At 37.8% G+C, this 13,705-nt stretch overlaps 1 protein-coding gene across 5 annotated transcripts in view; it reads left to right on the plus strand.

Moving 5' to 3' along the window:
* The window catches only part of LOC124165274 (monocarboxylate transporter 9), a 71,342-nt gene that overhangs the window by 31,740 nt on the left and 25,897 nt on the right, over positions 1-13,705 (plus strand). For 3 of the 5 annotated variants that reach the window (XM_046542605.1, XM_046542609.1, XM_046542607.1), the window contains 2 exons: positions 11,310-11,450; positions 12,970-13,096. In XM_046542605.1, the coding sequence (XP_046398561.1) occupies positions 11,310-11,450; positions 12,970-13,096 (268 nt within the window). Of the gene's footprint in view, positions 1-4,650; positions 4,792-11,309; positions 11,451-12,916; positions 13,097-13,705 lie in introns of those variants that run through there. The other 2 variants (XM_046542608.1, XM_046542606.1) reach the window with 2 other exon arrangements.

A 13,705-nucleotide genomic window follows, 5' to 3' on the forward strand; every position in this document is an offset into this window, starting at 1 on the left:
TTTAAAGAGTCATATGATTACCGTTAGAACCCTGGTAACTCGAATCTCGATATCTGGACACTCCGGGGAAAATCGACAGGCCTGACACATTTTTTCCTCACACCAATGACGAATTTTTGAGGGGGCTCGGGCCCCCTCAGGCCCCATGGAGTCGGCGCCGCTGTTTATCGCTGATTCATTCAATGTTGTTGAACATTTATTAGCTTAATGAGTCGTTCGACACGAAAAAGATAAGCCAAAATAGCAATGCTAATAGTTAGCAACACAAATTATCTGCCACGGACAGGTTAACCCCAAGGTAATGGCTGTTAATAAGGTCCTTGAACCAAACCATCCATTAACACGCGTCCAACAAGTGGAGACATGTGCAATCATACGTAAGTGATGCCTTCCTACGTGGCCACCAGTGCCTCCTCGGCAGCTTGAAAAAACCGTGAATTACACGCTCAGCCACCCACTGCTGTGTAATCGCATCAGTTGCACGTGCTTGGGGCGGGAGAGGCAATATTGTGAGGAGACCGCAGTCCTTGGCGAAGGTGCAATGGGACACACGAGACTTTGTTGTCGTCTCCAACCCACACCAGTGCGCGCTTCCGCCATGATGATGTTGATGATGTAACACGGCCGCAAGCGGCTACATCCACGGATAGGAGTAGGCCATCAAGAATTGGCCCTTATATCCAGTCGCATTTTGTCATTCTTTGTAACTTCGTGCATTAGACACAGTAAAATGAAATTGCAAAGAATGCAGTATATGTCCACTTTAATGTTGACTCGTACAATTCAGATGATAAAAGGCACATGCGTTCCTTACCTGCGAAAAAAAATAGAAAATCGCGAATATTAATTTTTTTACCGGAAAAAGAGGCAAAGAGACGCATTGAGTGAATTCCAAAAAGAAGTATTGGGTTAATATTTAAACAACATATGCCTTTCTGGCCATACGTAAGGGAAGTTTAGGGAAATGCTAAATATTGGAACATTGTATTTTCAGTGCGATAATGGGCCACCTAGATAGCAAAAATCTGTTATCAAAGCACGGATTTCGAAAAGGGAAGTCTTGTAAAACGCAGATAACTCTCTTTGATCATGATATCTTAGCTGCGGATGGTAGACCATATTCAAGTTGACGCTATATTTTTAGATTTCAGAAAGGCATTCGATGAGGTTCCGCATTCAGCGCTTATCAATGTTTGAAAGTATACGATAGAGATAAGCACGTGATAAGTTGTATCGTAAATTTCGTAAAAAGAATGCGAGCAGAGGATGGTTTGGATGGACCTTAGAGGTGGCTAAATAGGAGGATATAATGTAGATGTAGGTAGTCATAAACAATTTTGCCTGTTCCTCTCCTCACAACTTTAAATTCCTACAGCCTGGACCGTTGACGAACGATTTTAGACATATATTATCGATTTGTTTTTTTTTTCTTTTTCTTGGCCTCATTTATTTAATGCAGAGTAAAGACTCAGAATACAGGTCTAAGAAATATTTGCAAAATTATTAGCCAAAGTTTCGATATTTTTCTTACATCTTCGTCAGGGCTTATTTGCAAAGATTTTTTAACTGATAAATGAGAAAATTTAAATAATTTTTTCACTAAAAAAATCTTTGTAAATAAGCCCTTAAGAAGGTACAGGAAATATATCGAAACGTTGGCAAAATGTTTTGGATATATTTCTTAGACATATTTTCCTAAATTTAAATCTACGATCTACCGTATTTAAATGTTCACGGTAAATAGAGCAGGTAAGACCTTTTTCCGACTTTTTCCTCAATTTTGAATTTAAAACAAATACATTGGAGAGAATATTGAGTTACAATTTTCAAATTTGAAGTTTCACTACTTGATAAAGTCTGAAATTTTGAAGGTGATAGAATAATTTTTAAGAGAGAAACGCGTTACCGAAAAAGACCGCCTACCATAAGAGGTAAAGCTGCGTTATAGGGCCTGCGCTTCGGAGCCAAGTATATAATGCTTTTACCCAGTGGTGTAATGGCAAAATTAGCAGTGCAGGAACGTACTTTCCTTAGCTTTTTTTACAAGTGAAATATTACTCAGTGTGTTTTAATAACAAGTTATTATTTACATTTTATTGCAAAATCTTTTGTTTTGGTTATGAAGGTATATATTAGAAATTTCGAGGCAACGAAATTATTAAAATTGTTATTTGACTGTTATGTCTTTTTTTAACCAGTCGCGGAACGGCGCGGCGTTCCGGCACCATGACAACTCTGCTTTTACCAAAATAAGCCGAGAACAATTCTGATATTAAAACACCAAAGGAAGGATTTTGCTACAAAATATTCATTTGACTTGACTCGGACTTAAAAAGTAGCAAATAACTCATTTTTTCCAGAGCAAATAACTCATTTTTTCACTTTTATTGCTGCGGTTAATAATATTTGATTTTCCTAATGAAAAACATATTTCATGCCATATTGATAAAACTTTATTGCTCCGTGTTGTTATTTCCTTATTTACCTTTCTGCTTGAAAATTAACGTGACTCATAAAGTATTTTAACGTAGGTATCTGCTGAAGTTATTCCAATTAACATTTTAAATTATTCTATCACATTACCTCAAAATCATTTAACATCATTAAATAGACTATTTATTAATTTAAAATAGTATTGGTACTTTTTCATGAGATGTAATGGTATCACTACTCTCTTATCTTACAGTCTTACTATATGTCTAACCTGAGGCAGTAATGTTAAATATGACGCTTCCTTTCCATCTATAGTTGCATTTATGTTGATTTCTACTGTAAAAATGGCTGCACAAGTACGAAATTCTGTCCTAGTAATATCATATTCGCAGAAAAATTTTAACTGGAGTCTCAATGACCCGCCATTACAATTGCTGCCTCTCTGACAAATTTGCTTCGCGATTTAAAAGATATATTCAGTTCCAAATTTGTTCGTACCTATTAAGTATTAAAAAAATACGCCCTACGTAAAAAGCATTTTTCAGCTTAAAAGTGTAAATTCGCGGTAACTAAATAGAGCATAGCAATGGATGAATAGCATCACTTGTATTCCCGCACTGCACAGGCTGAAGGAAGCTTCATTTTCGTGGATTGTACGTATTTTTTTTTTTTATTACTACATAATATACGACGAGTTTGCAAGATGCCTGCTCTACAGGTTTTTTACAGAAAGGACATTTACATACGATTTTAGCTTCAACGATTTACCTCAAATTTGCACCACCAATGAGCCGTGTTATTTGGCTGAAGGTAATGAAAAGTCTTCTCCTTGCTCCGTAGTTGTGAAATTCTGAGCTTAGAGTGATTTCTCCCAAGGAAGAATATCGTAAAATCTCTTTTAGCGCACTTAAACGGCGTCCTATACTGTTCGTCACAGCCTTGTTGTCGCTTAGGTCAAAACTCGTGCATATTCATGCGTACATAATTGGAAGCCATATCTACCTATGCTTACTGTAGTTAAACTGCTTATTTGTTAAAGACAAAATACGATCTGTTCTGAGGGAGTGTAGCGTTTTTTCGTTCCTTTTTTATTTTCCTTTATCGATTAGATCACAAAGAGATAGCAAATTGGGGTCTAGTAATTACTTGAGGTGAATCAATATTAATTCAATGAATTGCTAAAAATATGCAGATTCCAAACCACAAATAAAGTTATTCAGCTCGCGTTTTCGCGGAGAGTTTCTCGTAGCCTACTTACTTTTAAGGGTAAACTACCGCTATGGATTACTAGTCTTTTCATAAGAGGTATTTGATGTATTTTTCGGAGGACAATGAGTGACATAAATGCGCATAGTTGCATAAAATGCTATATTAGGACACAGCAAAGAAAACTGAACATAACTCCGAAGAAAATTGTATAAATTTAAGTTGTACCAGTATTTTTTCTATGACATGAAAAAGAACAGATATTTGCAGCCATTAAGCTAAGTTACCACCTTAGTCAGTTCGATTGCTATTTATTAACCATACCACGTTTAGAAAAATCACTGGCCTCTTTCATTTGTTGTTTTCTTCCTTCCAGAGGACGTTGAAGACATGATAAAAAATATAAATATTTGGGACAAGTACTCGATACTTCGTAATGTCGAAAATAAAATATTTTTAGATTGCGCTTAACTCATGCAAATCCTTATTATCGAGCTTTATTACTCTCTTGATCCGGAGTAATATCAGCCATTAATCGGAAAAAGGACGCTAAAACAAAGATTAGCGTTTTCCTTTGGGATTCCACGATTACTTACACCTATCGCGTGAGATTGTTTCCAATAGTTTATACCTGCCATACTGTCTTTAAAAATATGTACTCTTCAATGCGTATTAATGCCATCATCAATGACATCTTCAAATAATGAATGTATTATTGACGACGATTTATGTTAGGTCAGTATTCGTCGTTGAGATGGCATTACTAGCACTTCCGTTGACAATCGTGGGCTTCTGACCGTTTATCTTAATCACTTTAATCTCTTCGTTATAATATCTCGTGCAACAAGTCGTTACATTTCACCACTTACCTCCGGCTAGAAAGCGAAAAGTGCATAGACCAACCGCTGAACTTGAACAACGCGGTCAAAAATAACTCCTCCTTGGCGTATCTCCATGGGGATTACGTCATGAAAGAAACTCTTAATTCTCCCTCTCCATCTTCTCAGTGCAGTGGGCCAGTAGATAATCTCCTTAGACTAGTGCTTTATTGACGCCCGTCTTCTGTGCATCAGACCTTGGATACCAGTTGTGTTGATTAGTGATGATCAATGTTGATAACTGGGGCAGTGGCGATCGGTGGCAGCAGAGCAGGTAATGGAGTCTCTATTTCCGTTTGTTCCAATCGAGTAGAAGAGATAAAGAATCGGTGCCACAGCTGTAAATGAGTTGCGGCGAAGACATTGCAATGCGCAGGAAGCCATATTGAATTAGATCAGGCGCCCTGTTCCGCACGAACTTGTGGAAGGAATCGTCGCCATTTCCGTGAGCGTTTCTTATCAACGTGGGCGATTCTCAATTTTTTCAACTGGATTCCAAGAATATTTTACATGATTCTTGAGGTGATAATAACATTGCAAGTTTGTGACTCAAATTTTACTGAAAATGTCGTCCTCGGTGAATTATTGTATATTCCGTACATCGTTAAAGAATATAGATATAACAGCTGGAACAAGACCGTAGGGCGGGCTCGCGAGGATACACTCCCGGGGGAAGTGTCTGTAAGCGCGAGCTTTTTACCTCTACACCCAGAAGGGAGAGGACAGGAAGGAAGCGCCGCCGCGATAGGAGCCCGACGACGCCTCCTAGGACAGGATTGGGAAGGAAGAGAAGGGACGAGGAATCCCGCACCGTCACAAAGGCGGGCGGGTCCTACCATCAGCGAAACCAGGCATCAGTCATTGCTATTTTAACGACTCTGGAGGATTATCCTATGAGGAAGATTAATCTAACGATCAAATCGTTAGATAATACAGATGTAACAGTTAGTATTTTTCCGATCCAAAGTTAGTAATTAAGTAATGAGATTAACACTTGTTGCGTGATACTTTTAAGTAATTTCTGCCATATGGCTAGAAGGCTATAAAAGATTTTTTTCACTTCACAGCTCACTACTTCTATAAGTTAACGTGGGGAAAGGGAAATATTTTGAGAAGTACTTTACAACGCCCGTTAAACTATCACCCATTGCCAGCCTCGGTAGCAATGGGGTAACGTCCGCTACTGCCAACCTAGAGGTCGCGGGTTCGAATTCCACCTGGGGCCGTATTCAGTATTTCGTCGGTACCGCACCGGTCGATTTCCCTTCCCAGCCCACCGACGGCACATCATTCCGTACCGACGACGGTTTCCATACCGACGACGGCTAATTCAGCGATTCAGTATGGTCGTCGGTATCAAACCAGTCGGTATACGGTTCCCTCTCCTTCCCAAACAGGGAAAATCCGAATATATCCGAAGTTGGAAGTCATCTAACGTGTCTCCACCAATGAGAAGGGTAAAAACAAGTGAAGACTCATTGGCAAAGTTTGTTGTCGTCATTCTCAATCTTTTTATTTGCTGAAAATACGACTTATTGCTACATTAAGATAATCGATATTGGATAAGTTGTTAACAATGCTTATATAATGTGTGGTAGTAATGCTGTACCTACAGAATCGAAGGAAACAATATTACAACATCACAATAAAGTTGGTATGTGATGGAGATTGTTGTTGCTGAAATGAATTATTGAAACTATCCTTGAGATCGTAGTTTCTTTTTTTAAATATTGGTTCCGTATAATGCTATTTATTCATGATTTAGTAATATAGTTGTCATTAAGTAAGTTCCGTCTAAATGTTATCAACGGAAGGTAATGCCATTGGCACCGTAGCAGACGAAAATAACATACCATGGAACGTGAACGTAGGATTCAAATGTAAATGTCATATTAGAGGAACAAGTTAGGAAATTGCTTTAAAAATATGGAGCTGGGTGTAATTAAAAGAAGTGTAATGACGAGGAAGTAAATAAATTGTGATTGGGTGAAATACATATGCATAAATTGCGCATTCCAAGTGAGAGAAAATTACAATATTGCGGTAAACCTCATACTTATTAACAAATATCTTCTTTTATCGTCAAGGGAATCAATGGCTGACGATGAAATGAAATATAGTTGCCTGTTACAAATGAAAGAAACTGATACCGTTGTGGCAAACTTCATTTTTAAATAAAAAGATCTTATTTCTATGCCGAGAGAAACGCCAAATTGATGATTGAGTGCAATAACAGTCGCCTATTCAGAGTGAGATAAAGTGATAACATTACGGCAAAACTCATATTTAATCAAAAATATCTTTTTTATGTCAAAGGAGCAAATAAATGATGATAGAGAGAAATAAAGCTTATTACAAGCGAGTGAAATTTCACTTAAGTGATAACATAAATGAGAGAGTCATTATATGTTAGCAAACCTCATGTTTATTAACCATTATCTTATATTTCTGTCAAGGTAATTAATATAGATGATGACACAGTGAATTATAGAGGCGTATTCGAAGGGGCAGAAAAAGATAACATTGCAGAAAACCTCATTATTTACTCGGTGATGAGGTAAAAACAAAATAAAACGTACAATGCGCACCGGGGAGTTCATGAAACCCACTAGTCGGTGGCCGTACCGACACCTTTTTGCTGTCGGTACGGCTACCGACGATCTCCCGTCCTCTCGTCGGTGCCGCACCGATCGGGTTCGTACAGAATCGCACGATTTCTTACCGGGAGTCGGTGTGACGTCGCACCCGACGAATCGGTGCCGCACCGATCGGTTTGGAGTTACAGAATACGGCCCCTGGGTGGATTTATCACCATTGGATGAGCGTGATTATGAAACAATTAAGTTGTAGGAAGGAATATCTAGTCCTAAACTCGCTTTTAATTAAAACGTCATTATTATTACTCTTGCAATCGCGAGGAAACATTGTCTTAAAACGTTCACTACAAGAGCTACAGTGCGGAAGCTTTCAGAAGTAAAATTCACTAAATCTATTAACGTCTTTCTTGAGTTGTATATGGGCATAATTTGTCAAATTTATATCTTGTATTTTGATTTGCTAGTCACTTTTCAAAATTTAAATTATTTTTCCTTTGATCACTTGAATAATCAATGTATTTTAAAAATCTATTCCTTTGAACACGCGTGATCCATAAAATTACTTAGGCTCCTTTGCGAGAGTATGAAGCAATGGCCTTGTAAAGGAGCCGCAAGCTCTCTATGGAAATACGTAGTACTAACCCATTTCCGCCAAGAAAACTTTCTGATTGCGATTGTGATTACACGTAGGTATGTTGTTCCTATAGTCGTTTTTAGAAATCCAGTAAAATATTTTGGTGACACATCCCTTTGTTTCTTCAGAATAACCCGTAGCCACCTAGTGTAGCAAGGTGGTAACGAGGTCAGAATCTAATATTGTTCAAAATCTACGCGTTACCTTGGTAGAAAGGATGAACCTTTAGGGAAAGCATATTTTTGAATGAAGAATGAGTAAAATAATCTATACAATGACATTTTCTGTTTACGTTTCTGATACTTTTGTGTAATTAAAGGACATTAGGTGTCCTTATTCCGTTTCCATTTTGCACCCGTCTTTTATCGTCAATGGGCTCTTTTCGAACGACTCCAAAAATAAACTAAGAGGTGTATTAACTTATTTCAAGCTAGAACAACATACTTGTAGTAGTTCGAAAGAGTGCGGGTTTTCTTCAAGATCCTCACGCTAAGAATGGTAAGATGTAGCCACGATGTAATATGGTCACGGTGGGCGGAAACTGGTTAATTTTATCAATAACAAACACATTTTTACTTTCACGACATATTTTGTGGAAGTGATAAAGTGTCTGTTATTGATAATATGGAGCTCTTCCACCAAGTACAAACTTCAAGTTTCGTATTAACTGGTTAATTTACTTTCCTCCATCTCTTTGTGCGTATTTAAAACACATGCTAAATCGAAGATACCCTCTCGTAGTTTAGCAAAGGTACAACTTCTGATTGCATTACTTGTTAATTTATAATATATATAAATTCTGCTCAACATACCCTGCATACCTCACCGTTAAGATGACGCATCACTCCTGCTCGACCGACCTATTTTTCCAGACCTAATATTTATTTAAATCTTTCTCTTGATACCTTAAATTTTCTGGGTATATGGAATTGATCATTACTGTTAGTACCTTCTATCTTAAATATGAAAATTTTATCTAAGTATTTTCTCGAAAGTAAAACGTTCTTTGTGGACAAATGCGCGGATGTTTACTCGCAAAACTCTGAAATATTTCATTTGATACCGTAATATACAGTATAAAATCACTTCGTTAAGTTCAACGGATATTTCTTTAATGTATCGATCTAAGTTTCGACAGCAAGAGTCAGTATTAAGATGTTATCGCTTTGATCTGGCTTTTGCAGTCGAAACCTAGGTCGGTATATAAAATAAAAATCTGCGGAACTTAACGCAGTGATTTTATTTTTAATGTCTTTATGTGGTTGGGCAAGGTGAAGTCTGAGCACGTGATATTTATTTACTTCTTTAAGTTTTAAACAAGAACTTGGTTGCCAAAAGTGACAAAACACGACAGATTTTGCAAAAGTGATGCCAGGGATGCCGACCTACAAAAAATATTGGGGGGCCCCAAACCGGGAATCTTGCCCCGGGAAATTTTATAAGTAGTGAGTTTTAAGTTTTTTAACATTTAAGAAGAGTCATATGGTCAAAATTAGAACTCTGATAACTCGAATCTCGATATCTGGACTCCGGAGAAAATCGACAAGCCTGACACATTTTTACTCACACACACAAGGAATTTTTGAGGGGGCTCGGGCCCCCTCAGGCCCCATGGAGTCTACGCCACTGAGTGATGCGTCCTATCAATCCAGTGCTTTCAAATTAAAGTGTGTTGCCTAAGTACAGCGCCCTCTGTGAGTTGGCGAATGAAAGATGTTGCCGGCTGAGCTTTAACATGTGCTTCGGTCAGCTGTGGCAGCTGCAACCATTATCACCAGTCCACTTTCCTCGCTTATCGACGCATTCACGTGACGTGCGTGTAATTGCATATCTGGTTGCGTTGCACCGGATTTGATAATCATGTGGGCTTGCGAGCGATGGAGAACTTATCCGAGGTGATAAGGCGGGAAAGGCCACGAAGTTTCCGCTTCTCGCCGCTGGATGACCGCAACAGTCAATGCACGTTGCGGCGCGACAATGTAAATAAAAATAAAAACTAAATAAAGTTCTGCTATTTGGGTAGACGAGTGACCTGCTATTGACGAAGCAAGAAGACAAGAGTTAGGTAGCATTCCTCAAAAAGGGGAGTCTCTTAGCAGCTGGGGATATAAGCGTTAAATTTAGGAGGAAATTTATTAGGACCTCTTTAAGGTAGTGAGGCACGGGCGATGAAAGCAGCCGATAAATCAAGGTTTGAAGCAGGGATGGCAAGTGAAACGAAACGAAAATGTTTCGTTTCATCCCAGAGGGAAACGGAAATACGAGGCATAGGTTTAGATTCGTTCCTGCACAAAATTAAAATCACCAAGGAGTTTAGTGTCGACCCAGGACGAAGCTTCACTCCCAGGAATGAAAAATAATCAATCGAAAATCCGCTGCTCAATGAGCAGTACTCATAGTTAAGTTTCGATCCCGAAAGTTGAGTCGGGGGGTATAAGAGAAAATGGTTTCGACCCATTACGTTTGAAATTCGTGTGAAGAGATAAATAAAACCGTTCGGAAGTAAAACGTTCTTGTTGGAGACATACGCGGATGTTTGCTTATAAAACTCTGAAATATTTCATTTGATACCTTAATATACCGTATAAAATCACTTCGTTAAGTTCAACAGACATTTCTCCGTTCACCGTTCTCCTGTTAGTGGTAAAATTATGAGTGGCCCTTGTATCTAATAACTTCGCACTCGGCGTGTGGGTCGAAACTGAACAATTCGAAGGTGAAGCACGTGGTCCCTCCGGTGCGAAACATCATCTGCGTTTCGTTTCGTTCCAGAGTTTTACTTTAGTTTCGGCTGGCCGGAACTCAGCTATTCCCGAGACACTTCACACCATTTGACCCTTAATTAACTGCATTGTACCAAAAAGTACTTCTTAAAAAATATATAATATAGGCGATAAGGATATAAGGATTATTCTGCAGCAGAGGTTCCAGATTCAAATCTTGCGTGAAGTCTTGGTACACCCTCATATGATATCATCGAAGTACGAGGTGACCCTGGGAAAAGACCTGGCCCCCCTACACTGAATGTGTGAAACTCACACCCCTGTGACTTATTGTTAGTCTGGGGTTTGCTTTAACTAACCAAATCAACTTTCGAGCTGGATCACTGATTGTGAGCGAGCAATGATCTTTATTTGTTCAGATGAACACCTGCATAGTGAATTATAGAAAATCTATCCACACCTTTATTTACAGAATATACCAATAAAGGTTAAGATGGTGAAGAGTGCCCCCAGATATTTTGAAAAATAAAAAATATACACTTAAAGTGCATCCCAAATTATGTGTTACACAAAATTTTCAGGTCTTAACAATGGATAATAGCTCCAAAAACAATTGAAAAACGATTTTTAGTTTTTAACAATATGCGTATTCATATTTATTGAAATTCTTGAAAAAATTTGAATGAAAACAAATCTTAAGTATGAATAAAGAGTCTGTCTGTCGAAGTAAACCTTAATGGTCATGCTGTGTTACGATATGACTCGCGTGCCAAAGATAATTCTGATTGGTTATCCGCATGAAAAATTCGATTTATCACTCATGAACTTTTTTTTTCAGGATATGGAAAACTCAGTGGTGAAGAAAGGCGGGGCAAAAGAAAAAAGCGAAAATGAGAGAGAGATGGAGGGCGCCTTGATCTACGAGAAGCCAGACGGAGGCTGGGGATGGATTGTCGTCCTTGGAGTGGCGCTCATGAATGTAAGTGCGTATCTGCATGTTATCCACATTCCACTTTAAGACGTCAAAAAATTAAATCTTGAATCGCGAATCGGAAACTCATCGAATACTTTACTTATCCATCAGCAATTGATATACGATTCTTCATTATCATTAATCTATTCTACGGTGTTTTGGTTATGATCGCTATCATTTTACAATCATAATATTATTAGAGTTATGACAGGCGTATTAGTTGACTTTGAGGATTAAAGGTTCCAAGGAAAAACAAACATTTGCAGACGTGGCAATGGAGAAGATTTCGCTGTATTTTTGTTTTGATACAGTAAAATATTTCTTATTTTTCCATGTAAACCACGCTTATTTAAATTTAGTATTCCACTTATGTTCGTAATGAAACACTTATTATGAACATATTATTTGGACTATGGTCTTCTCAATTTTTAAAAGAAAACTACTTCAACTAAATTTTCTGGTGATGGATATCTTCTTTTATAAATGCTTTTCATTAATGTTCATAACTTATGGAGCCCATGTATCACAGCATTGGTTGACAAGGACCTTCTGTAATCACTTTTGTTTCAAGAAAAATTATTTTGACGTTACGGCTTTGTTTTCTTTTTAACGTACTCCAGTAAAATCCCGCACCACAGTACTTTTTCTTTTCTTATTTCTTCAACTTGCAGAGAAATCCAGTTTTTCATTAAGACCATGCTTCAAACAAGAGTTAGATACTTCATACTTTAAATAGGAAATAGGTTGCATAGCATCTTCATACAATTAAGTTTTCATATAAAGGCCTGCGAAACCAGTAAAATACATCCCCCTTTACGATGAGTTCAACTTAAGATGGATTCAGGCACACCATCTGAGCTGATTTTGCGTGGGATTTTTTTAGATTTAAAAATTCGCCGATTTGGTTTACACTCATAAAAATTCATCACTTATGTTATTCTACGCCCTATTTGTTAGTGAAACACATATAATATCATAGCAAAATATACATTCACTAATGCACTTTAAGCTTTAAGCCCTATCAATAATAAATTCCCATTGTAAATATCTACTGTACTGGTTTGACAACGTTTTAAATGAAAATTTAGGTATATCATGATGTTTTGTGGTATAACTCCTATGGTCTAATAAAAAACGGACTTTCTCTGCATATTGGAGAGAAAACAAAATAAATTTTGCTGTAGTAATCGATTTTACTAAATTACGTCAAACATAAAACAAATCCAAGACGTCAAAATTCATTTTCCTTGAAACTAGAGTGGTTGTAGAAGGTCCTTGTCGAACCAATGCAGTGATATGTCGTAAAGACATCCTACAAGTTATAATAATTAATGGAAAGCATTTTTAAAGGATTATATCTATCACCAGGCAACATAATTTTAATATTTTTTATTTATATGCGTCAATTTAAGTCCACTCAGTTACTTGTTAGTTACGACGGTTAACTATAAATTTCTCGTCATATTTTATAGTGTGCTAAAGCGGATTCATGGGCTACAATGGCTTTGACACGTTTTCCACACAGATGACGGCCCAGTCTCTCGTGTCCTCTTTCGGCCTGCTCTTCGGCGATTGGCTGGAAGCGAGGGGCGAGTCCACCACGAGGGCAGCCATCATCATGAGCGTCATGGTCGCCACCACCAACCTTTCAGGTCAGTTTACATTCCATTCCATTCCGAAAGTTTCGCAAAAAATTATTATAGTGTCTTAACCCAACCCCCCTCCACCCCCAGTGGCACCGACTCCATGGGACCTGAGGGGGCCCGAACCCCCTCAAAAATTCGTTATGGGGGGAGAAAAAATGTGTCAGGCTTGTCGATTTTCCACGGAGTGACCAGTTATCGAAATTCGAATTTTCAGGGTTCTAATGTTGATTATATGACTATTCTAAAATGCTTTAAAAACTTTAAAACTCACTACTTATAAAATTTCCCGGGTTAAGAACCTCGGTATGGACCCCTAAAATATTTTTTATAAGTCGGCACCCCTGCTCCTCCTCCCCGTGCAAATTGAAATATTATGGTCCCCTCATTCCGCAAGGATCGCAGTAAATGAATATTACACATACCAATCTCTCTTGTTCATGGGATTCTAAAAATTATATGTTTAAACATATTCAATTGGAGGGGGAAATGTTGTATTCGAGATGGAAATGAAAACTGCGGTCACAAATTAGCTGAATATAGGATAAAATGCAAATGTAGAGTGAAGTAATAAATATAATTAGAATATGTTATATTTACTTTAAATCCCCATCGTAA

The sequence above is a fragment of the Ischnura elegans genome, chromosome 9, assembly GCF_921293095.1.
Source record: "Ischnura elegans chromosome 9, ioIscEleg1.1, whole genome shotgun sequence".
Classification (NCBI taxonomy): domain Eukaryota; kingdom Metazoa; phylum Arthropoda; class Insecta; order Odonata; family Coenagrionidae; genus Ischnura; species Ischnura elegans.